Source organism: Limanda limanda, chromosome 1 (genome assembly GCF_963576545.1).
Source record: "Limanda limanda chromosome 1, fLimLim1.1, whole genome shotgun sequence".
In the NCBI taxonomy this organism is placed as follows: domain Eukaryota; kingdom Metazoa; phylum Chordata; class Actinopteri; order Pleuronectiformes; family Pleuronectidae; genus Limanda; species Limanda limanda.
In genome coordinates, this window is record NC_083636.1 from 4,255,535 (window position 1) to 4,280,680 (window position 25,146).

General features: G+C 43.1%; 1 protein-coding gene across 1 annotated transcript; it reads left to right on the forward strand.

The window, feature by feature from the left end:
• The first annotated feature begins 1,659 nt into the window (after positions 1-1,659).
• musk (muscle, skeletal, receptor tyrosine kinase) lies at positions 1,660-24,725 on the forward strand. Its single transcript, XM_061080712.1, has 17 exons — positions 1,660-1,741; positions 5,294-5,420; positions 5,920-6,068; positions 6,224-6,351; positions 6,580-6,721; positions 6,850-6,974; positions 9,808-9,967; positions 10,666-10,672; positions 12,573-12,840; positions 12,932-13,121; positions 13,436-13,459; positions 13,557-13,645; positions 16,612-16,786; positions 17,738-17,927; positions 18,011-18,202; positions 19,509-19,657; positions 24,009-24,725. The coding sequence occupies exons 1-17, from the start codon at positions 1,660-1,662 to the stop codon at positions 24,707-24,709; spliced, it is 2,898 nt and encodes a 965-aa protein (XP_060936695.1). The 3' UTR covers positions 24,710-24,725.
• Positions 24,726-25,146: the final 421 nt, after the last annotated feature.

Below are 25,146 nucleotides of genomic sequence, written 5' to 3' on the forward strand. Positions count from 1 at the left end.
ATTTAGTAAAGTGTCACATTTCTTCATGAGGAGGTGGGAAGCAGTTCATTTCTGAGCCAGAGGAGGGCGTCAGAGAATCATTTTAAATCTCATCCAGGGTCGAGCTGCTGAGTCAGTGATCATCGACCAAGGAGAAGTTTGAAAATGTTTTTCTTTAGTTTTGGTTCAAGCTTAGTTTTGGTTCTTCTGACATGTTTTAATTTGTTATGGCCTTATTTTTCAGAATAAAATCATGATAAAAAAATAAACTCTCTTACTTGTTCTTCTGTGCCATTCACGTAATCCTGCAAATCAGCGCCACCTAGTGGTGGTAACAGCCTTTACTGGGAAATGCACATTTTACCATTTCATTAACAACAGATGGGACTCAGGGTCAATGTGTGTTTTTCATTTTGTATTTGTATGTGTGATTTCCTTTAGTTTCTTTATTTCATGATGTCATCCCAGGAAAACGTTGAACTACTGTTATATGTCTGGTAAAATAACCATAAGGTCTGATTTGATTTGATATGATTTGATATATACATGTTATTTTACAGGTTGTAAAAATTAAAAACAGTGCAAAAGTCTATTATCTGATATCTTTCTGACACAACATGATAAAACCCATAACATCCTCTATGGCAACATCTCACATTATTGTCCATAAGCATAAACATTACATTTCCATTTTCTAAAGTAAAAGGTCAAATCATGTCAGTTTCTCCCTCACAAACAAGGGGGGTGGGGGGGGGGTTAACTGTGGCGACCGAACAATACGGTAGAAAAGTCCACTTCATCCGGAGCAGAATGGACGAGGGACGACTGGAGAGGAAGATGCCATTCCTTTCCCAAAATAAAACAGGACATACAGGCGAGCGGGCGACAGGTGGACACAAAGGCTCCTGGCCCCGCACCCCCCCCTCTCTATCTGTGTGCATGTGTGTATGTGTGTGTGTGTCTAATACAGTAAATACTTGTTGATTAGAGGGTTGGGATCCGCTGGTCAGCTACACTCGTACAAATGTACGTGCACAGATGTTTCGTACATTCACTTTCTAAAGGAAACAGGTTTTGTAGATGCAGAATATCGTGATTTTGTGTGTTTGTTTAATATTTGACTGATTATTTATCCTGACAATTTTCTTTATGTAGAAATTCTCTGCAGCTTTTCTCCTCCTATACGGTGCATTACATTGAGTTGCAGCTTATAGACTGAAACAGGAAAGTATATTAATGAGTTAAAACTGGAACATAAAGGAATATCAAGTATTCCAGTGTTTTAATGTGATGTTTCCATGGCATCTATCTCTATCTCAAGCTGAATCCTGAAGCCTCATGAATAAACAGTGTTGTTGATCATTGTGAATGTGGATCTCTCTCCAGCACTGGAGCCTTCGGAGCTTAGAGCTCCAGCTACAAAACCTGAGTGAATGTTCATGGGGACAGATCGCAGCTGCCACTGTCCATCACAAGCTGACACTCACACACACAGACACACACAGACACAGACACACACACACAGTGACCGAGCTGGTTCATGTTGAGCACAGAGCTCGTGGCCGTCACACGCAGCAACAACAAGGTCTCCTCACCGGCCATGGGAATCTAACCAGCGGCGTTTAGGCTACTGTGTACCAGTGAGGGACAGTTGGGTCCAGAGGATCATTTAGAGTCAGGATGAAGACTGTGGAACCTCTTGCAGGGATAAGGATCCTTGTTCTGCTGGTTCTGGTCACCTCAAGCTACAGTCTACAGAGAGGTAAGTCAGGTTTCTGCCACTTAACGAGATTTTCAGCTTTTGTTATTTCAGTATTTAAGTTGATATTCTAGAAACAAAGCAGCTCTTGCACAAAAATATATGTATTTTAAGAATACAGGCCTTCAACATGATCCTTCCTTTGACTCTGTGCATGCATGAGTTAATATGCTGAGGTCAAGAGGCTATAGATCAACACACAACATCATGTAGAACTTTTACTACTGCATCTGTGTTATAACTTATTCTTATTCTGCTCTTGAAGAGCGCCCAGGGTGAGCTCCTCTCCATGTGGAGCACTGACATCACCTGTTTTCCGCTGCGTCCTGCAGGGAAATGGAGAAAGTGTTTATAGGCCTTACACCGTGTAAATGTGACTAAATCTATATCCTTCCTACACTCGGGCATATCCTTCCCGCAGGCTAATGCAAAGGTGCTGAGGGACCAGCTAATCTTACCTCTGCTGCGCTCTCAGTTCCCACATGATCAGGAGCAGTCAGGCCCCAAGTGACATTTCTTTTCCTAAAAAATCGATAGAACTCTGAAGCTTTAATCAACTTTAAAGGCTGAAATCAACTCTGTTAAAAAGAAAAAGGGTCCAGAAATGAGGAGGAATGTAAAGAACATCATGAAAGACTTTTCCGTGCAGAAAGTTCAACTGGGCTTCGGCAGCCGGACATGTGAGATGGGCACCGTATCGAATGCTGGCACATGCACAGGCCGGGCCGGCAGAGCCCTGACATATAATACTTGTTTTATGAGTTCAGATACACGGTGCGTGCTGCTCATCGGCTTCGGGAGACAGGTGGTGAAGTGGTTTGTGTTCTAGTTGATGAACTGGGCGAGTGAAGGGCTGGAGTTTGGCGGATGACCCGTGTTGTGCGTCAGTGATTACGAGGCTGAAACAAATGTGGAGAGTGTCTTTCTTCACAGTCATTTATTACTGTAACTGTAACTGGAGACACGGCTCAGTAAATATACAGCATGAGTCAACTTCCACTGAAGTGCGATCAGGAGTTTTTACCGTAAGTGACCATTGGGGGGTGTTTACGTTTATGTCAAGATATAGCCAGACCAATTGTGTTCATTGGGAGTCCTTGATAAGTGTTTATTAGCATGTTCCAGCATGATATGTGGGCAGATGGGGCTCAGGAAGTATAGTGAGGGTCGTCCACTAAGTACCAGAGGGACGGTGGTTCGATCCCCGGCTCCTCCAGTCTACATTCCCAAGCATCCTTGAGCAAGATGCAGGACCTCAAATAACCTCTGACGACTGTGGATGATCGAAAAACAGCCCATGTGAACGTGAACGTGAATGCCACAACAAAATATACGTTAATTAGTCAGGAGTACTTCTATCCTCAATACACTTATTTGATCAACTATTTCTTTAAAACACGAGCAAGTGTTAAGTTGTATTTCTGATTTGATTGATCTCAATTGAAAACTGTTAAGCAGCTCTGCACCAACAAGTCAGAATAAAAGCTAATTATTATATTGTCATGTTTCTTAAAGGTCTTTCTGAGTCACATCTCAAACCTGCTTTGAAAGATAATATTGAGTCTTTGATAATGACACATTTAAGAAGCTAAACAGATTTTTGCCAAACAGTGTGGGTGTCATAGTGTTAAATATGCTCCACAAATATCCATTCATGGAAGATCAAAGTGTTTATGTTGCTCAGCATATCTGTGAAGTCGTACACACACACACACACACACACGGGCGACTCCTCCGCGGACATCCGATCCCCCGACATGCCACGAAAACAGCACTATTTTTGTGTTTGTCCTTGTTTGACCACGCTGAAAGTCCAAAACTGTGTATTTGGTCTGCACGATAGCATCAGAGGGAGAGAGAGAGAGAGGGAGAGAGAGGGAGAGGGAGAGAGAAGGAGGATAAACTTCAAACCAAAGCAAATACCAGTGGATCCAGGGGTTGTAATAAGAAAGATGATTTGAAGAAGGCCACTGTTATGGGAAAAGAAACAGAGTGTGGACAGATCAAGAGATACGAGGAATAAACAGAACAGACACGTTATCAACAATGACGACATGGAGGAAGTTGTAAAAGACTTTTGTACGAGTAAAATCTGGTGAAACTGGGCGAGTACACAGGGAGAGTAATGACAAGATGACTGCCTCAGTGGATTTTAGGAGGAAGGAACAAACCAGCAAGGAAAGATTCACACTGCACATCGATCAGCAAGATAATCTTTGTATTCCTAGAGTTTATACATCAACATTATACATAAAGACAGGAATTGTTGAAAAGAGGCAGTTGCAGAATTTTTAAATGTGCAAAGATCTTGCCTCAAAATGTACCCTAATGTAGTTTACATACATAAATATCGAACATTGGTATTTAACCTGACAGATATACTGCAAAATTCATATTTAAGTATTCAGTAATTAGACAAACAACTTTCAAAATTCATTACGGCTCCAGCAGGACATATCCAGGTGATTTATATCATTATATATTATTGTGAAATCTTTATTTCACTAGAGACAAAAAAAGCACAGTGTCCTGATCCTTTCCTTTATCTTCCTTCTGTATTTCTTCCATTAACCTTATTACCCCCCCTCCCTTAGTACTTTGTATTCTTTTCTATTTTGCCTCTTCCTCCTCTAAGAGTTCGTACAAAGTTTAAATCAACCCCGATGTCTCTGATGTGAATCCACACACAACAGTTGCTGCCTCATCTCTATATCTCCTCTCATCCCCTGTTTCCTCTCAACACATCTCTGTTTGAAGTCCACCTCTCATTTCTCCTCCTTAATATATTCACCGTAAATATCAGACGACCTTATTTGGGCCGGTTGCTTTAATTTCACCTTTGTGTCACTGGTCTGAAAATAAATCCTTCTTCTCGTTTATTTCTTTCGTGATTGAAGCTCAATCCGGGTTAAAATAAACATTTTTTATCTCTGGATTCACCTGGTTTTATAATAACAGGTGGTTGTATATATATGTTGGATAATGAGTTTACACAGAGCTGGTAACTCTTTCCTTCTAACAAAGACCATCTGTTGAAATCAGATCTAGAACAAAGAGCGTGCACCGGGGACGGAGCCCGACCTTGAACCCTGAATTAAAAAACGTCCTTGTTTCAGCTTCTGCTTGAGTAAAAGCTTAAAGATACGCTAAACACTTCAGATTGAGTTCAACAAACCGTCGTCTGTCCTTCACGGTCGAACTCTTTAAAAGATCCAGATGTGATTTAATCAGATTATCCTGTTTTATCCTGTCAGTCTACCATCTACTGCTCCGGGTCAAAACTGAAACAAACGTCAAAACCTCTGATTCGTCAGCAGAGCCGGACTGAAACAGTTGACTCGGTCAAACTAGGAATGACAAGAACGTTGTGTAATTTAGCTGAAATGATTCAGCTGTTTTCCACCAGTTAGACTGTCATGTATTATCAGGAAACAAAGCTCTGTCCCTTGTGCTAGAGAAAACACACATCTGCACAACAGAGTTTCATCTCTGCTCAAACTGTGACATACTGTTTAAGCTCTAAAATAAACCTCTGCTTGATTCCTTGTTTCCTAGCCCCTCGTATCATCACCTTATTAGAGACCGTGGATGTGTTGCTGGATCACAATGCCACCTTCATCTGTGAGGTGCAGTCACGGCCTCCTGCTGACATCATGTGGACCAAGAACAACCAGCCCATCATGTAAGTTAACCCCAGGAAACAACTCTGGGATTGTCCTCTTTCAGGTTAAATAAAGAATATTCCTATATAGGGTGTATATCTTTAATTTGGCTTTAATTTTTGATATGTCACACAATGCAAATGCTGATATTTTATAACAATATAATATATATTACATAATCATATTTAAATTAAGTAAGTAAAGCAAGAGACACACCCAAGGATAGAAGTTTCAAAATAAATCAGGAAATGGAGAATTGAGTGCAAATAGAGAAATCCAAAAGTCAAACATAAAGTTCGTAGCAAAAGTCCAAACTTATCAAGTTCAAAACATCAGAATCAAAACAAACACATTCTTGAACTATGGATTTTTCTATATAAATTTCATATAGGACAATTATAGACGCTTATGCTGATCATGTTCACATAACCCTGACCTCCAATACTAACCTCATAGAGTAAGTTTCAAGTATGGTCCATTGGTCTCTCCTGTTTACAACCCTCTGTCCCATTACATTAGGTACGACCCCCGCTACATAACCAAGGAGCAGGGACAGATGCTGATCGTCCCTCATGTGAGAGAATCAGATAACGGGGAATACTGCTGCCTTGCCAATAATGGCATCGGAGAGTCGGCCAAGAGCTGTGGAGCTCTGCAGCTTAAGATGAGTATGTCTGTTTCCATCCAAGATTCTAGAGCTGACGTCCTAAGTGCAGATTTTTTAAAGAATGTGCAGATGGTACAGTTCAAAATGTAATCTCTCCAAAGCACTGAGTCAAAGGGTTGAAAGTGCGGCGTCTTATTTTGTCGGTCTCTGCATTAGAACCTCAGATCAAACGCCATCCCACCAACCTGACGCTTCTGCTGGAGTCCAAAGCCGTGTTGCCCTGCGTGACGCTCGGAAATCCCAAACCAGATGTCACCTGGATCAAAGATGACGAGCTCATTAAGGTTCGTCCTTTTTTCTCCCCCAACATATATAAAAGCAACAGGGATTGTAAATGTTTACGGGCATCAAGGTATCCAAGCTTAGCATAAAATAGCGCACTTTTGGTTGAGTTTGCCTTTCCACCGGATAAGGAAATGATCCAAGGCCTAATGTCAAGATATTTAGTTAATTTTTACGATTAAGAAACATGTGGAATATCATTCTAGCACCTCGTCTCTTTTCTCCATCAGATCACTGATCGTGTGACCGTCCTCGACTACGGTGCGTTGAAGATTCACAACATCCAGAAGGAGGATGCAGGACAGTATCGCTGTGTGGCCAGGAACAGCTTCGGTTTGGCCTTTTCAAAGCCGGTCACTATCGAGGTTCAGGGTACGTATCTTAATGTGGTTTCACCTTTTTACGCTTGCAAGATAATGCTATTAAAACTGAAGCATGTTACTGGTTGCTTGCAGTGTAACTACGCCAACTTCACTGTGTGGTTTCTGTATGTTTTCCAGCTCCGGCTCGAATCCTGCGGGTTCCAAAAGAGAAGAGAGTGGCGTATGGCAGCCAGATCAGCCTGGACTGCAACGCCACGGGGAATCCGATACCCACCATCACATGGCTGGAGAACGGGAACACTGTAAGTTTCTTTAGCTGCAGTGTTTGAAGGTTTCGGCGTGAAGCACGAACCTTCTGGGATCACATCTGAGGGGAGGCTCTGGTCTTTCTTTGTGGGGTTTGCATGTTCCTCCAACTGTCCAAAGTCACGCAGAATGGAGTTAGATATATTGAAGAATCTGAGAGTCTCATTTATGAATCTATACATCTTTAAACACCTCTGAAGAAGCTCTTAAAGTGCCCTGAAAACCATATTTCATCAGATCCTCATCCATCCGTCAATCCACGTCTGCCCAGTCCCCTGTGGACTCCAATAAATGCCTGAGATCTTATCTCCTCTCGAGCGGTTGAGTTTGGCCTCAAATGTCCGTCAGCACAGCCAAGCATCCGAGGAGTTGAATCACCGGCATTGTGACACCTTGTCATCCGAAGAGCTTCACATAATGGGAAAGCTGCGACAACAACGGAGTCATCGGCAGGGAAAGCGAGCGTGTTCTGAAGTCTGATGAAAGTTCACACAAAGTTTGGGAAATGGAATCTGAATCTTCACTCGCTGCAGCGTAGGTGTGAGATTAAACTCTCCTGAAGTTCTCCAGAGGATACGAGCTAAGTGCTATAAGCCGAAGCACCACGGCTTTTTAAAGTGGTTCATGGTGATTGACTCACGTCCAATCGCACACACATTAGCTTAGTCTCCATTCGGGGGCTGCATCTGAAGACCGATAGTGTCACAGCGGCGCAAATAGACTTTCCCGATTGGAAAGCTCCTTTAAATGCGGAAGAACATGATGTCTGTCTGGAGGAGCCGGGAATGAAACCACAGATTTTCAGATTAGTATACGAATGGCTCGACCTCCCAGACCACATGATTGGTGTTGTTAATATACTGTCTATCTGCTTCTACTCTCAACAGTCATGTGTGTATATACCGGGACACTAGAAACACAACTTCACACGTACAGTACAATGTACTACACACATCAGATACATTACCTCACATCTCTCTTTATCCTCTGCTCGGCCGTGGGCTCAGCGATATAAACAGCTTAGGAATTCTCATTATGGCGACAGGGGATTTAAAGGCTTGATTTCCATTTAGCCAATAATACTCAGTATAATCAGCTTTTTAATACGTTTACTTGTGCCATGATACCGATGTCGCAGAGTGCTGACTTGTGATCGGACGAGTCTGGGTTATAGGTCACAAGTCCTGCCTCATCCATGTTAGCAGAGGGGACATGGACTAAAACTAACTTTTGGATAAGTTTGGATTTAATACCTATTTGATGCTCTAACAAGGTCTGAAATCACATTCAAAGAAACATTAAATGAATAAAAAACTATTTAGAATTGATTTTGGTAAAACCTTAATAAAGTAATATTGTTAAGATTCATATTGGGGCTAAATCCTGAAGATTACATCCAGGACCACCTTAATGGGACGCAATTTCCAGTAAGGCAGCAAGACATTTTTAACGTGTGCTCTTTTGCAGGCAGACATACCCCAAGTAATGTCTGGATATTTTACAGCCTTTGGTGCTAACTACAACATGATTACAGGCTCATGATGCTTGTAAATACTGTGTGTGTGTGTTTGTTGATTAAAATGACTGTGGGAGCTGCTTTTCTGGCAGCAAGTAGACGTCATTAAATTCAGCGGGGCAGCGAAGAGATCATCGTAAAAACAGATGCTATCAGACGCATGTTCAAATATAGACGTGATGCACAACATCACGCTCACACACACATTACACACTCGTTCACGCATGATTTATATGACAGAGGGAAACTATAAGCAACAAATTAAATGTACCGAGCTATATCGGTGTCGATATGAGGCAATATCACGTTATTGCCTCATCCAACGTTATGTTTTCTCCCTTGTTCATTTGTTGGTTTGTTTGTTTGTAAGCAAGATTACACAAAGACAACTGAACGGAATTCCACGTAAAATTGATGGAAGGATGTGACGTTGGTCACGGAAAAACCCGTTAAAGTTTGGTTCGTAACCAGGATTTTTTTCTTTGCTTATTTTCACGATGCGTTTCTTCCGCATTTTCCGAGGTTTTAATTTGTCGATCTTGATGAAAAGCATCAGGCACATTTCGGACACTGATATCTATGAGTGTGTGAAATTTGGTGACGTTTGATTGAATTTAAGAGGCCTTGGTGGAGGTTTGCAGAATGCAATGTAGTTACAAGTGTATTTCCATGCCAGACATTTATTACATGCATGCAATTTTAACAACTCAACACCCCCCGACTATAAACAGTGTAGGAACAATTTACACGCAGGGAGAATTAAAACCAAAATGGTAAAATTTTGTTAAATCCAGCAGGATTTCTGTGTCACTGCTCGTTTAATTGTTTTAATTATTCCGTCTCTGCCTCCGGGAAACACTTTCTTTTTATGTCTTATTTAAATGACCTTTTAATGTCATATATTCAGGCCTTTGTAAATCACCGTGAATTCCCTTGTGTCCGAGCGCTGCTATAAATAAACTCCCTGCCTTGCCTGGCTCTCACAAACCTTCTTCCAGCTGCAGCCGGGAGCAGTTTTCAGTGGAAAGAAAAGCTTTGATGGCAGCGAGACAAATCTGTGGAGTCGAGCATTTAGCCGCGACGGAGCCATGTTGTTTTTTCAGGTGTCGGCGCAGAGAATTTATGCAGAACGTTCCTCGGCGAGAGCTGAATGTCCCGAGAGCCACTAGTTTGCAAACACCTTCCCTATATCAACTTGACAAGCAAATAATATGACAACCATGGGAGATATTTGGCTGCAGGAATGCGATGATTTACGAGTATCAATGTTCGATGTCTCCTCTCGTATTACGACTTGTTTTCCTTGTCTTCAGGTTTCAGGTGCGTCCGTGGAGGAGACGTTGGTGGGAGAGGTGATTCTGTCGGTTCTGAAGGTGACGGTGAACAAGCCGGCTCTGTTCACCTGCCTGGCGTCCAACAGACACAACGCCGGAGCCAACACCGTCAAGGCCACCGCAAGAGTCACCGTCGAAGGTAGTGACCACAGACTGTGGATAGAGACAGACAGCATGCAGTGCAGATCATAAATCCTGCCTCCTCCATGTTAGCGGATGGGACAATGACTAAATTAAAAAGTCAAAGTACATGTTTAATAGTTTCTGGGGTAATTTTACATTGCTGTTATAACACTATTATTATAGTATTCTATAAAAACAGGGTGAAAGGTGATTGACAGCGGAGATTAGCCACCGCCGCTCGATTTCAAATCAAATCAAATATACTTTATTGTCCCCAAGGGGAACTTATTATGCTTTTGACTTCCATTGCACACAGGAAGTTCTTTGTATAAAGTGTGACTTTGTTTGTGTGTTCTTATTGTTATTTTAGCTGCTGGTTATATTGGTGGCGTTTTGTGTGGCCTCAGCTGTTTGGTGTCTCCCCCATTTGGTTAATTCTTCTCAACCACACCCCATGACCCCAGCCACCTAAAGACAAACAAACACACACACACACTTGAATACCTCTCTGGCCACACACACAGACACACACACTGTCCATCCAACTGGTCGTCCTTCAGTGTCCTCAGAGCCGGCTATGAAGCACCATGGTTGGATTTCTCCTCCAGCTCAGACTGATTTTTGTCTCTGTGTCTCTCTCTGGTCTCCTTCGTCCTCTCCTCCTGCTTCTTCTCCTTCAACCCACTTCCTCCGGACGCTGCCACTTCCCCATAGAGTGGAGGTAAGAGTTGTTCTTTGCTTGTTCTTCTCCTCTTGTTTACTGTGTTTCGATGCAGCAATCCAGTTTCCACAAGTTTTGAAGTAGCACCTTTCAGCCTGAATAGTCAGAATAGCTACACAGCACATCGCCCGTCATCATTAAATTTAACACTGGCGCCAAAACCACTTGAGTTCTCGCTGCATTTGAAGACACTGAAGTGCTGTCGCTTCCTCTGGGTCTGCAGAGGACAACCAGCATTTGAGCTGTGTCAATAAACCTGCTTTGCCAAGAGTGAGCCGTTCTCTCAGTCACCCATGTGGTGCGAGTTGGATTTTGAACTTTGCTGAACCACCGCACATCCACATCTGGACCAGGGGGAGAGAGAGAGCGACAGAGGGAGGACGAGAAAGACAGACAAAAAGATGGAGAGAGGGGGAGAGGAGAAGAGGAAAGGTGGGAGAGGGAAAAGGGAACATTGGCCTGATGAGAATCTTTGAGGTGGAAACGACGAGGGAGATACTGGTCACAGGCTAAAAAGGTTTACTCACAAGATTTGCCAAGTCATGACCACATCTGGACCATATGTTTGTATTGAAACGGAGAGATTGGAGAAGAAAGAGAGAAAGTAGAGGGAAGGGGGACATGATGGGATGATGGGGTTGAAAGATTTACAGGTTAGCTCGAGCTCTGATGGTTTGACTTGAACTCGAAGCACCAAGCTCCCCGAGAGGCGACATCTGGAGACTGTAACTGTGCACACACACACACACACACACACACACACACAAAGACACACACATGCAGGGCAGGCAGAGACATCAGACCCTCAGACATGTGGATGGAGCTCACGCTGGAAGGCTAACAGATGGCAGAGCTGAGGAACCTGCAGGCAAACAACTGAAAAGCCGAGCTGGTAACACAGGTTCACGTCATGTATACGACCGAGCGTCTCCGTCACGAGGCAGCTCCCACCGAGAGGCAGCCAGGATGTAATCTCACACCAACCTCCCGCAACTTGTTTCATGATCAACATCTGGAGCGTATCAAAGAAGATATTTCGTAGTTGTTTTTTTTTAGATGCACACCTCCGCCAGCTAAATGTCGGCCAAACCAGTAAACAAGCGATTACTCCAGGAAGCTGTGGTTCTGCAACAGATTTGCAAAAGAAGATAAAATACTGTCTTGTTTATTCAATCGAGCAAAATCAACAGTGCGTGACTGTAGTGAGTTAAAGGGTAATTTTGTATGTGAACATGCAGAATCTGTAGAGAAGGGATATGGAGGTCGGAAGCCTTCTGGGTTCTAGTTTGACGAATATCCTCTTTGAGCCGGCTTTGTGGATCACATCGACCGAGATGCATTGGCTATTGGCCTTTCAATTCATCTCCATTCATAAGCAGGTAGCTGTTAATAGAGATTAACCAAAATGTTGCCTGGATCTAAAACTCCTTGAATAAGTATCGGTCATTGTCTGTTTGATAAAACTCCTAGTGGCAGAAACTTGGGCTACTGGCAAAGAAGGGGTCTCTGGTCCGATGCTGGTTCGACTCCACGGTTCGTCTCCTCGGAGTTTCAACAAAAACTTACCTGGATGGTATAACAACATAAAAAGACGAACCTGGATCTGTCCAAAAGATCAAAAGACTATTCTCCCTACCCTGTCTAGTGCCCCTGAGCAAGGCACCTTACTCCCCCAACATCACCGTACATGATAGCTTCCCACTGCTCTGTGTGTCCTGCACCAGATGGGTCAAAAGCAGAGGACTAATTTCCCCATTGCATGAGTGTGTCTGTGCATGTTTGTGCATGTGTGTGGGATAAATAAAGTGTATCTTCTTCTTCTTCTTCTAAACGATGCATAAAGAACGTAAAGACTCTTGGCCTTGGTATCTTGATGTGTGTGCCTCTCTCCCTCTGACAGACTCTATAAAGGTGTCACCGGCTACTGCAGTGCCTACCGCGGAGATGTTTGCCGCAACCTCCTGCGAGACGACGCGCTGGTTTTCTTTAACTCGTCCCTCTCGGACCCCGAGGACATGCAGGAGTACCTGGTCCAGAGCTGGTCGGCGGAGCTGGAAGGCCTCAGCGCCACGTGCGGCCCGGCGCTGCGCTCGCTGCTCTGCCACGCCTCCTTCCCCGACTGCAACCCCTCAGGGTTAGGCCCGGCACCCAAACCCGTCTGCAGGCAAGTGTTCCTCTGAGTAAAGAGTCAATTAATAACTCAATAAATGAGTAGTTGAAGGAGGTTTATCATCTGTTTCCCTTTCAAAACACAGAGAGCACTGCATGGCGGTGAAGGAGCTGTACTGCCACAAGGAGTGGTTGGTGCTGGAGAGCAACATGTTGTTCCAGCCGGGCCACTTCAGCTCCGGCATCGGGCCCCACACTCCCAGTTCACTGCTGCCCAAGTGTCAGGCCTTACCCAGTCTCCACTCCGACCCGGAGGCTTGCACATACGTCCCCTTTGTGGGTAAGAGACCCCTCAATGAGGCCCTCACTCCAAAGTGTTCTATACATCTCTGCTCTGTGGGAACAAGAACAAGTTTATTTTATTGTTCTTGCACAGGACATTTAGTTTTATTGTATTTCTTAAACACAGAATCTAAGACTTGAGAAGGTGCAGTAATTTGTGTGCTGAGGGTATAATAAGCTCGTGGATATAATGTTAAAAGTTCTGAATTTACCTTCGGCATTGTATTCATTTCTCAATTAAATGTTTTTATGGGGATCATTTCAAAGTCTTACTCTTAATATTCAAGGTTTCTGTGTATTTCTTTATTTCAGACATCAAGAGAGATCACATCACAAGTACGTTTTTACAAAAATCAACAAATTGATCCTTTATAAGATATTAATTGTTAAAAATAAAATGTCAATACATTTATATTCTGTTTGGTGTCAACAGCAACATGTTACAATGACAGAGGCCGTTTCTACCAAGGCAGCGTGAACGTGACGAGGTCTGGGATCCCGTGTCAGCCATGGAGCCAACAGGTAAACTGTGTGTGTCTGTCTGTGTGTGTGTGTGTGTGTGTGTGTGTGTGTCTGTGAGTTCCTGAAACCACAATGTCCACTTCACAGGTGTGTAACATATAGACATGAAACATGCAGCGTAGATATAAATCAACCACAGGTAAAAAGAGCAAAGGGGAGAAACGTGTGAATCAAAAAAGACAGAAGTTTGAACGAGCTTCAGGGAAACAGAGGAACCTTTGAAAAGCTCTCGTCGTTGATGGTGACGCTGCCAATACAAGCCTGAATTAAGTAAGTGTGACTGATGTGCTGTGTGTGGATTTGCAGATTTACAGGTTCTCGACCTCAGAAACAGAAAAACACACACAAAAGTGCTTACAAGTGAATACACACAGACACACACACTCTCTGTGGCCCAAAAGCCCCTTTATGTTTTTATAGATTCGATGGAAAGGGTTTGTTAGGGTGAGCTGGTTCTACTCTCCTGTGCAGTGTGTGTGTGTGTGTGTGTGTGTGTCTGTGTGTGTGTGTGTGCCAGGTCAGCAGAGAGGGAGGGGCTCATCGTGTCACATCCTGCCTCTGGAAGCAATTAGCTTTCACACGCATATGCTGCAAATGCTCCATCACACACACACACACACACACATGCACTTTAACACTTCACAGTTGCTCAGACACACACATGTACTGTGTTTGAAACTGACAGAACTTTCTCCGACGTGATTCTCAACATATTCGTGCACTTTAAATCACATAATGCATGAGAAAAATAAGAATATTAGGCCTTTATCTGTAACATTGTCTCTTATATACAATAACACACACATGTGGTCACGTAAACAAACTGTTTCCCTCACAGGAAGAATTAATCTCAGGTTATTGAGTCTGTGTCTCCTTCAACAAACATCTTCTTTAATCTGAACACACGTAACATGATTAACTGTCTCCTACTGGTTGACATTGGCAGAGATGCTTGTGTGTGTGTGTCTGTTTGTGTGTATGTGTGTGTGTGTATGCTGCAGTGGATTGTCGGTGCATTATGTCGGGATCAGGTGCATTATGCAGGATGTTGACAATGTGAGGCTGCAGATTTCATGTCCATTTTAAAATTGAAAAAGCAGCTTGAGCGACTCAAATAAAACACATATTCAAGAACAATGCAACAGACAGAAATGATTTACCAAAAAAAAGAGTGTTTCATATTAAACCTCAGGCCTTGAACATCTAAAACCATGAATAACAGACTTGTCAGGCTTTGATTTTCTCGACATGGAGCTGTCGTAATAAATATAAATAAGTGCAAAAGTGTAACAAATGAGCTTAAGCTGCAAATGTTTGCATGCAAGGCTTTTAACTTATTTGTATGTACTTTAGAACTCGTATACTTAAACCTCAGCAAGATGATTGTTTGGAAAAGGAATCAAAAAAAGGATTGTCGAGGATTTTCACTTGATGGAAAATGAACCTGTTTTTCGCACCGGTAGAGAAATCCTTCTGGATTTCGAGTGATATCTCTGCCGTCATGGTGACGTGTAAATCTTACTGGATGTTCCATGTGAGGATGGAAAGTGTGACGAGCACAGCAGCGGTGAAAACGCATTGTCCTGCATTAAAGTCAGGATTTAAAGTTACTGAGAAAACACAGTGATATCAGGAAGTGAGCGTGTAGCGTGTTCTGCTTCCAGGAAAAGGGGCCGGAGCTTTGTGATCCTGGTGCAGCCGGCCAAACACGAGTTGAAAAAACTGGTTGTTAAACACGATCATGTTGATGATGATCCTTCGGTTCCTGTCCAGGACTTAAGCTGCCATTTCCTCTTGTAAGAATAATAACAGGTTGATTGGGATGAAGTTTCTCCCAGAAGGCGAAGTGAAGCTGATTGGAACATGAGGTTACTCAGAAGGTTAGAAATAATATCTGGTTTTATTTGGGAATGTGGATTGTTTCTGTCATTTGAAGTTGTTGTTATCCTACTGGTACGTTAAAGCATTTGTTTTTATAGCAGGTTTGGATTGAATTAGATATTTGATGATATAAAGACAGGTTGAAACATCATGATTGACACCTGAGCTGTGGAAGGAAGTGTCGTCCATCGTAAAAAACAATCGGTTGTTTTCAATTATACATTTCTACAACTGTAAATTGAGAACAGCCTTTGTTTTTCTCCCCCTTGTGGTCACCAAAATAACAACACCTTCCCATGGGGACTACGACATTGTTTTGGTGCTTTGGAGACTTGCTTCCCATCTCCTTCTGGAAGCCAGAAACAAACGGTTGTTGTTCAGGTTCCGTGCAGTTGTTGTTTTTCTTCACATTCCCGGCGACCTGAGGCTCGAGCTTTGTGCACGACACACATTCTGCACATGTGCTGAACGCAGCCTTTTCAGCTCATAACCTCATATCTCCTGGGAGAGGTTGGGCCGAGGCTCTTTTGATGACTAAAGCTCGTGACACACGAAGACACCAGATGTTCCGTGTTTGAGTTGGCACTCCGGGTTTGCAGAAACAACCATGTAACCCCCATAATGTCCCTCGTTATAGAACATTTTACAACTCATGGTTATTAAAGGGGAACCCTACGTATAGACCCCTAAAGAAGTTGTGCTCACGTCCATCTTCGTTTCATTTTCTGACGGGGAAATCAAATTGGCTTTAACAGCTCTGAAACATTCCAGAATAAGAAAATCCAGGCAAGACGTTTATTGATCAGACTCTGCTGATCCCTCAAGTCAAGTCTGTTTCCTCTTTACCCCCCCACCCCCACCCCCCTCAGAGCACAGGGTCAGAACAGAACAGAGCAGATGATGTTTTACTCAGAAACACCTCTGGTCACAGGCTGGCTCCCAGGTGTGCTCAGCAGGTTTGGAGGTAGAAAGAAAGGAACAGCAAACTTCTGACAGGCCATCAAGTCAAAATCCTGTTCCAATCTCATTTTTCGATCTTCATGTTTTTCTCCTCCGCACCGTTTCCTCTCCGTCTCCTCCGGCAGGTTCCCCACCAGCACCGCTTGTCTGTGGACGTCATCCCCGAGCTGAGGAGCGCAGACGACCACTGCAGGAACCCGGGAGGAATCAGCGACAAGCCTTGGTGCTACACCTCAAATCCCAACATACGCTGGGAGTACTGTGCCGTGATGCATTGTGGGGAGGCAGACACAGCGCCAGGTACTTTAATACACTCTTACACCATGTACCCATTACAGTCAAGGTAGCTCAACAAGTTTTGACCCAGGTAAAACACATTTTTGGTGCAAGTAGCCAAATATGACCAGGAAACCTATTTGGATTTGATGCCTGATGCTTATATTTGGTGTATTTCATGTCTAAGTCCAGTTTATTACAAGGTAGATCTTTGTTTTGTCCCACATATGTAAAAGTATTTATAAAGTGAATAATAACTATTATCTAGAATTCACAGATTTATATCCTGAACTTACCAAAGTGACTCCAGATTGGTGAGCACACACACGTGAACATGCCACCCACAGACCCACTAACACACAAAGTGCTATTGTGCCTCCCAGCGCCTGGTTCCCACCTCTCAATCCCACCTCTGAGAGTCACTGTTCAGGGAAAACTGCTTTTAATGCCGGCACACTAAACATTAATGGTGTTACTTAGTGGATATTATGCTTGAACAGGCAATGACAGTACTGCTGTGTAAAGAGTCTGACTGAGGGATTTAGAGTTTAGGTATCTGGACTGGTTTTTATTGGCTGTTTGGCTGGTTTTTATCACACAGACCTGGCAACCCTGACTTGCAGGCAGCGAATTCAGCTCGAGCTTAATGTCTTAGCTTCCTGAATAAAAATCTGGCTTCCACAAATCAGATTTAAGGTTGATGGTGTGTCACCGGATTCTTTACAAGTTGGTGTCTGTGTCAATGATTAGTAGAAAATCTGTTACCTTGGTCCAAACTGAAATCGACTTTTCATCATCTTTCAAACTAAATTTTTATATTTTATTCTTCGTTAAAGCAATTTTTAAATAATGCTGAAAAACTACAAATACAGCTGCCAAACTTTTAATTGAAGAATTGATCAAATAAGTGTCCATGTTCCATTTATGCTCACTTGAACCTTCCTGGATTAAAGTTTATGACTTTGTGTTTGTCAGTGACGAAGCCGGAGTCCCAGGGCCCCCCCCGTCAGCCGGCTCGCCCCCCCCCCACCAGCCCGGTATCCTCTCCAGCCTACTCCATGTCCGTCATCGTCATCATCCTCACCGGAGTGGCAGCTGCAATCTTCCTCTTCATCAGCATCCTGGCCTGCCGCCGACGGAGGAAGCAATGGAGGAACCGAAAGAGGTAAAGAAGAGAAAGGATTGCACAGCTTCTCTCCATCCTTCTCTTCCTTGATCATCTGATTTTTTATTTTGGGGGGTCCACAGAGCGATGGAGACCCCGACGCTGAGCGCTCTGCCGTCGGAGCTCCTGCTGGACCGACTCCACCCGAACCCCATGTACCAGAGGGTTCCTCTGCTGCTCAACTCAAAGCTGCTGGCCCTGGAGTATCCACGAAACAACATCCAGTACGTCAGAGACATCGGAGAGGGAGCCTTCGGACGGGTCTTCCAAGCCAGGTGAGCGAAATGGAGGGAAAAGGGGAAGAGTGGATGATTGAGGTAGAAAAAGATGAGGATGGAGAAGCAGATGTTGATAAACTGAAAGAGTCGTCCTCTACAAATGGGCGAGAGAGGTCATAAAGAGGGAATAGAGCGGCCGAACAAGGCCCAGGTCACACAGAGAAGTGCTGCGTCATTCACAGAGTCACAGGCCGAGCTGCTGCCGGTGTCACTTACACTGAACACTGACCCGGTTCAAGACTCAGAGTCCGATCTCCACGATACCATGAAATACCACCTGGGTCATACAGGGCATGGACATTTAGAAATGTAATAAATCTCTTCACACATCAGGACATAGTTCTCTAACTTCCTACACACAGTGTCACACGGGAGTTGTGTAGAGCTGAAGCGAGTACACAACTGATATAACAAGCTGCAGATCACACAGCAGCACGGTGGCATTTGGACAGTAGCACCGTCGGTGAGCAGCTAAGACGTCCTTCTGTCATGCTGCTAATCCCTCAGTGTAAAGTGGAATGCTGCAGTGTGGTATGGACACCCCTGGGAACACGACACACACACGACACACGTGCACATATTCCTTCACACACACACACACACACACACACCTTTATATAACCTTGATTCTGAAACGTAGTCTTGGTAGCTGCTCCTGTAGGAAGATCTGGGACAAGATGAAATGTCTCTACGTTTTATTTTGACATGAGTGTCTGAAACTCAAATTTGGCTTCACAACACTGACACACAAACACTCACACACACATACACACACACACACACACACACACACAGACACAAACACACACAGACTTACACACAACATTCACAGAGACCGAAATAGAACCAAGCAGTAAATAACTTCATCCCTCACAAGTGGGCAGCAATCTATAGTTTCCCATTGTGTGTGTGTGTGTGTGTGTGTGTGTCTGTGTGTGTGTCTGTGTGTGTGAATGTGTGATGTATGTGTACGTCTATATATATAAAAATCTACAGTGAGAAACAACATGTTGACTTTGGTTTGCCCTGTAGTGAGCAACACAGGAAGCTCGTATGAATGCATGTATGTGTATGTTTCCCTTTCACTGACCAACATCTACAGTTCTCTGTAATAATACAGTTTCACAGTTGTTGACTTGAAACACATGTTTAAAAACATCTGGTCAATGCATCACGTAAAAACAAATCCCACAATGCTAAAATACAGAAAAATACATATTTACAATCCTGACATTTTGCTGGAGGAGAGACTGAGCTGCATGTGTGCGTCCGACTCATGCATGTGTGTGTCTGTGTGTTGCAGGGCCCCGGCTCTGTTGCCCATGGAGACGTTCACCATGGTGGCCGTGAAGATGCTGAAGGAGGAGGCGTCGGCCGACATGCAGAACGACTTCCAGAGGGAGGCGGCGCTCATGGCCCAGTTCGACCATCCCAACATCGTGCGACTCCTCGGTCAGTGTGTTGTGTTTGTGTGTGTGGGACAAACAGTGAGTGAGGAGTTTGGGTTTTTACATTATTCAACTTCTGGAGCAGTTTTCTTCGAGGGAGGAGGAAAAGAAAAAGAGAGAAAGGGCAAAATGAAATAGAATAATGTTTAAAAAAGCTAAATATGGCAGAAAAGACGACCAGATTCACACAGCATGTTTCAGTCAGAGTGTGTTTTCTTTCTGAATTCTTCCTTTTTACTGACGTATATCATAAGTCATGGGATCATTTCAGCATCTATTTTCAAAAATCTAAATTGGAAAAGAAAAAGCGAGAAAGGACAAAATGAGATAGAATAATGTTTAAAAAAGCAAAATATGGCAGAAAAGACGACCAGATTATAACAGCACATCGAATCTAAACTCTCTTCAAGTCCATGTGTTTTATTGTTTTTTCTTTTTTATCCGGAAAGCAGCAGCAGACATTTTAGTCAGAGCGTGTTTTCTTTCTGAATTGTTCCTTTTTACTGACGTATATCATAAGTCATGGGTCATTTCAGCATCCAGATCTTTCTGCTATTTTCAAAAATCTAAATTGTGTTGTTGTTTCTTAGAGTAAGGAGGAAAAGAAAAATGTAAAAAGGACAAAATTAGATAGAACAATGTTTAAAAGAGCAAAATATGGCAGAAAGACGACCATATTTACACAGCACATCGAATCGAATCCCTCTTCAAGTCCATGTGTTTTATTGTTTTTCATTTTTACCCGGAAAGCAGCAACAGACGTTTCAGTCAGAGTGTGTTTTCTTTCTGAATTCTTCCAAAGTCATTTCAGCATCCAGATCTTTCTGCTATTTCCAGAAATATCTATTTTTTAAGAGTGAGCAAATCACATGGAAAAAAGTGCTTTTCTCCTGTTCCCGCTCACACACACTCAGCCCGAGTGAAGTCATCCTCCTCAGATCTATTCCACTGTAAAACCACTACAGAACCGTGTGCCAGTAAATAAGAGTTCCCCGACACACATGTGCCTTTGTTGGCCTTGATTAAAACCAACGTCCTCTATTTAATTTTGTATCTACACTAACACAGCAAATCTAATCTAATACAAACAAGCTCGCATCCGTATATATTTCTCCAGGAAGACGCTCAGAGATACAACACAGCTCAGTAAACAAGCCCATCGCTCTCTGGCTGCGCTGAAAGAACTTTGTTTACTCTGGTCCGATCTGCAGCTCCGATGCTGAGAGTTCAAACTCACCACCGAAAAACAAGGAAAAACTATTCAAGATTTTTAAGATTTTTTATTGTCAAATGAACAGAGATAACATGAAGCAGTCACTGTCAATGAAATACTTGGGTCACAGGCTCTCTTTAAGCAATGCTCAGTAATTTCAACCCAAAAAAAAATAGAAAAAAAAAATAGTATAAAATAGAATAAAAAAATAAAATAGAATAACAATAAAATAGAATATCCAAAATTTTAAATAGAAAATAAAATATATATATCTAAATATATATCTTTACAGATGAATGTTCAGTTTGTGCAGTAGTGCAAATATTCAAATATGCTTATTATGGTGCTGGTGCAAATCTGCAAATATTCCAGGGTGCTGGTTTGGTGGAGTTATTGTATTCTTATCGGAGGTGAAACTGTGCCGAACGTTTTGAGTGACACTAAATTTGGGACGAGTCATCTGCAGAGTTACTCGCTAAAGTCTCCGGTGCCAATGAAAGGCAGAGTTACTTAACCTCTAATTACCCCCCCGGGCTAATAATACTCACGTGTAAAAATATATGCATCATCAATAGAATGAATGCGTTAAAATTAGAGGAACCATATGTCTGCATGTCATGACTTTGCTGCTTGTGCAGGACGGGGCCTCCGGAGTGAGACATTACTACTGTTGAATTACAGCCCACACACACACACTAACACACACACACACACACACACACACACACACACACACACACACACACACACACACACTAACACACACACACACAGACACACACACCAGGCAGAAGTAATCAGAGCTTGTCTCTCTGACAGGCTCCTTCACTCAGTGACACACAGGACATGAACCGACTGAGCTCGACCTCCAAGCTTCCTCCTCTTCTTCGTGTTGTCATGTTGTTGTCGCAGCTCTCTGCAGATCACAGTTATAAGACAGTCAAATAAACACTGCAGTCGAGGCCAGGAAGGAACTTGGAGAGCGTTGACCTCCCGTCCCCTGAAGGAACCGCATTTAGATTCACCAGATCTGGATTTTTTTTTATTTGGTTCTGCACCAAATTGCACAAACTCATAGATAGAGTGGAGTTTCAGTGATTTGTGTGACCATGTGGAGGAGGAGACGGACGGATCAAGAGGAGGCTGCTGATCGAAAACTCCTCAAACACAAAACTATTTCATCCCCTGGCTTGATTTATGAGTGTCACCCCTTCCTGTTTCCCTCCTTTCAAACTAAAAGCCCTGTAGCTTGTCTCAGAGTCTCATGGACAAACCAAACGAAAACAACCTCCCTGTGCGTTTTTGGTTAAATGTTTCTTGGACGACAACAAGGGGCTGAAACATTTCATCTGTGTGTTCCAGCTGTTTGTTTGAAGCCCAATGATGTTGACAAAGTCAATAATTCAAACCAAACATCATCTTCTATTTCCCTAATGCAATCGGACAGATTTGGTATTTTGAGGGAACTCTGGGATTTCCACAAGAAATTGAAATTAAAGTTGTGGCAGTTTGACTTTGAGAGTTTTTTCGGGGGCCACCGACGGGTCACTGAGGTTCCAATTCATGCTTTATACATAAAAACGAAAATGCAATCAATCAGAATTATGACTGCGGCCGGAGTGACTCAGAACAGACTCAGAAGATCGGCCGAGTCTCGAACGCTTGGCTGTGGGATGAAAAACTGAAACTACCGTCTGGCTCCTGTGGCGTATTTCTGTCCTCGTTGGCCACTCTGCTGATTTGTTTTAATATTTTCCACAGAGCTGTGTTTTGCGAATGCCAGGTTACATGAGTATGGGCTTTGCACAGTCTTCACACTGTGCGCTCTGATTCCTCTGAGCTGTGCACATTGCAAAGAACCATTTACAGGAAGTGAATAAAGTATGTTTGGTGAGTTTAAATATCTGCAGAGCTAAGACACAGATTAATGAATGGATAACTTTTAGGATAACACATCAAATGATCCTTCATCAGTCCCTCAACGGGGATATTTGTTGTGTTACAGCAGAAAACTAGATAAAGGTAATAAATACACTGTAAACACAAGGAAATTGGAAATATTACGAGAAAAGCTAATAAGATTGATGATTGTGTCTTTTGTGGAGAAGGAAATGTTTGGTAGTGGGCGATATATCCATGTGTATCGTTGGTTACGTCTGTTTGATATTCAAGGATTGTACTTAAACATCGAGATTCTCCCTGTTGCCTATTTCCTCGTTTTTATTTCCTTTATTCTAGAAGAATGACGACTTTATTCTCGTAATATTGACAATTTTTTCTTGTTATATTACACAACATTGCTCTAATACTCGTAATATACAGTGTGACAGATAAATACTTTCTCCACATCAAGAGTTGTGGAATACGTCTCATGTGCAAAATACCACTCAGCATTTATAATGTTTCTAGAAACCTCAAAATAACTTTATTTGTATGTTATTCACATCTGAAATTCAGAGAAACTCCGGCCATGTTTATTAAACTTAGAATCTGTGCAGACGGGCTGAAGAAGAACACAAACTTCCTTTAGAAACACACTTAGTTACACACTTATGTCAGACGTCTACGCCATTTTAAAGTTTATTTATGAGCAAGTACACATCACAGATGGTTGCGTCTGTGTTTATGTCTGGACTGAATATATTTTTATCCTTTACAGTGAATGACCTCATTATATAGACACACACTTAATTCAGGATGTCACAACGTCACTAATAGATATTGATAGATAGATAGATAGAGTACTTTATTCATCCCCGAAGGGAAATTAAGTTGTCATAGCAGCCGGTATATTTGAATACAATAAAATACAATACAATAGAATAAATAACAAATAAAAGGTAGAAAGAATAAAAAAACAGAAGCACAAGATAAAAATACAATAAAATAGGTAGATAAGGTGCATTGGCAAGATGATGGTAAAAGTACTGATGATTTGATGGTAATGGTATTGTTAGACAGTATATAAGAATAGTACAGTATATATAGTATATAATATAACATAATATATATTTATATATGATAGTAATTATACCAATTACTAATGTGTTTGTTCTCTCAAAACCTCTGAGGTGGAAACTAATCTGTACTTTCTGTTCTGTCCCAGACAATAACTCAAATCCTCTGTCTCCTCTCTCACCAGGCGTGTGTGCGGTGGGCAAACCCATGTGTCTGATGTTCGAGTACATGGCCCACGGCGACCTCAACGAGTTCCTGCGCCGCCGCTCCCCGACCCAGTCCGTGCACACGCTGAGCTGCGCCAGCCTCTCGGGCCGCAGCTTCTCCACCGAGTCGGACGCCGGACCGCTGGCCGGCGGCGAGCTGCTGTCCATCTCCAAGCAGATCGCCGCGGGCATGGCCTACCTGTCGGAGCGCAAGTTCGTGCACCGCGACCTCGCCACCCGCAACTGCCTGGTGCGCGAGGAGCTGGTGGTGAAGATCGCAGACTTCGGCCTCTCCAGGAACATCTACTCGGCCGATTACTACAAAGCCAACGAGAACGACGCCATCCCGATTCGCTGGATGCCCCCGGAGTCCATCTTCTACAACCGCTACACCACCGAGTCGGACGTGTGGGCCTACGGCGTGGTGCTGTGGGAGATCTTCTCCCACGGCATGCAGCCGTACTACGGAATGGGCCACGAAGAGGTTATTTACTACGTGAGGGACGGCCACATCCTGTCCTGTCCCGAGAACTGTCCCCTGGAGCTGTACAACCTGATGAGGCTCTGCTGGAGCTCTCAGTCCTCGGACAGGCCCAGCTTCTGCAGCATTCATCGGATAATGGAGCGAATGCATCAGAACACAATGAGCGTGAATGCTGAGGCCGAGGCCGACTGCTAACCTGGGAGAGTCCTTCTGTACCTGAGCGGGAAAACCTCATGTCGGGATTTAGTGCATAAAACTCGACTTTAAATGAGCTGTACACTGAAATACTGTGGCTGAGCAGTTTTTATCTTCAGGAGTCGAAACCGATCAGGAGACTTTTAATTAACCATCGTATCACCATATTATACCATCGTCATTTAGTAATTCTTTAATCCAGATCCTTCTATTACACACATTTTGAATGCATGTATGAACAGACTCTGACCCTGAGCACATTGCTTTAATGTGTAAAGACCTGAAACCACTAAGGATGCAGATTCACCCCGAGCCGTTAATCTGTACTTCATCCATTGCATGTTCAGTTTTTTGAGGATATTTATTCATTTTCATTTCCGTCCCTCTTCCTGATCGAGGTGTGACAAACGGCCCGACCACTGAACGAGTCAAGTTGG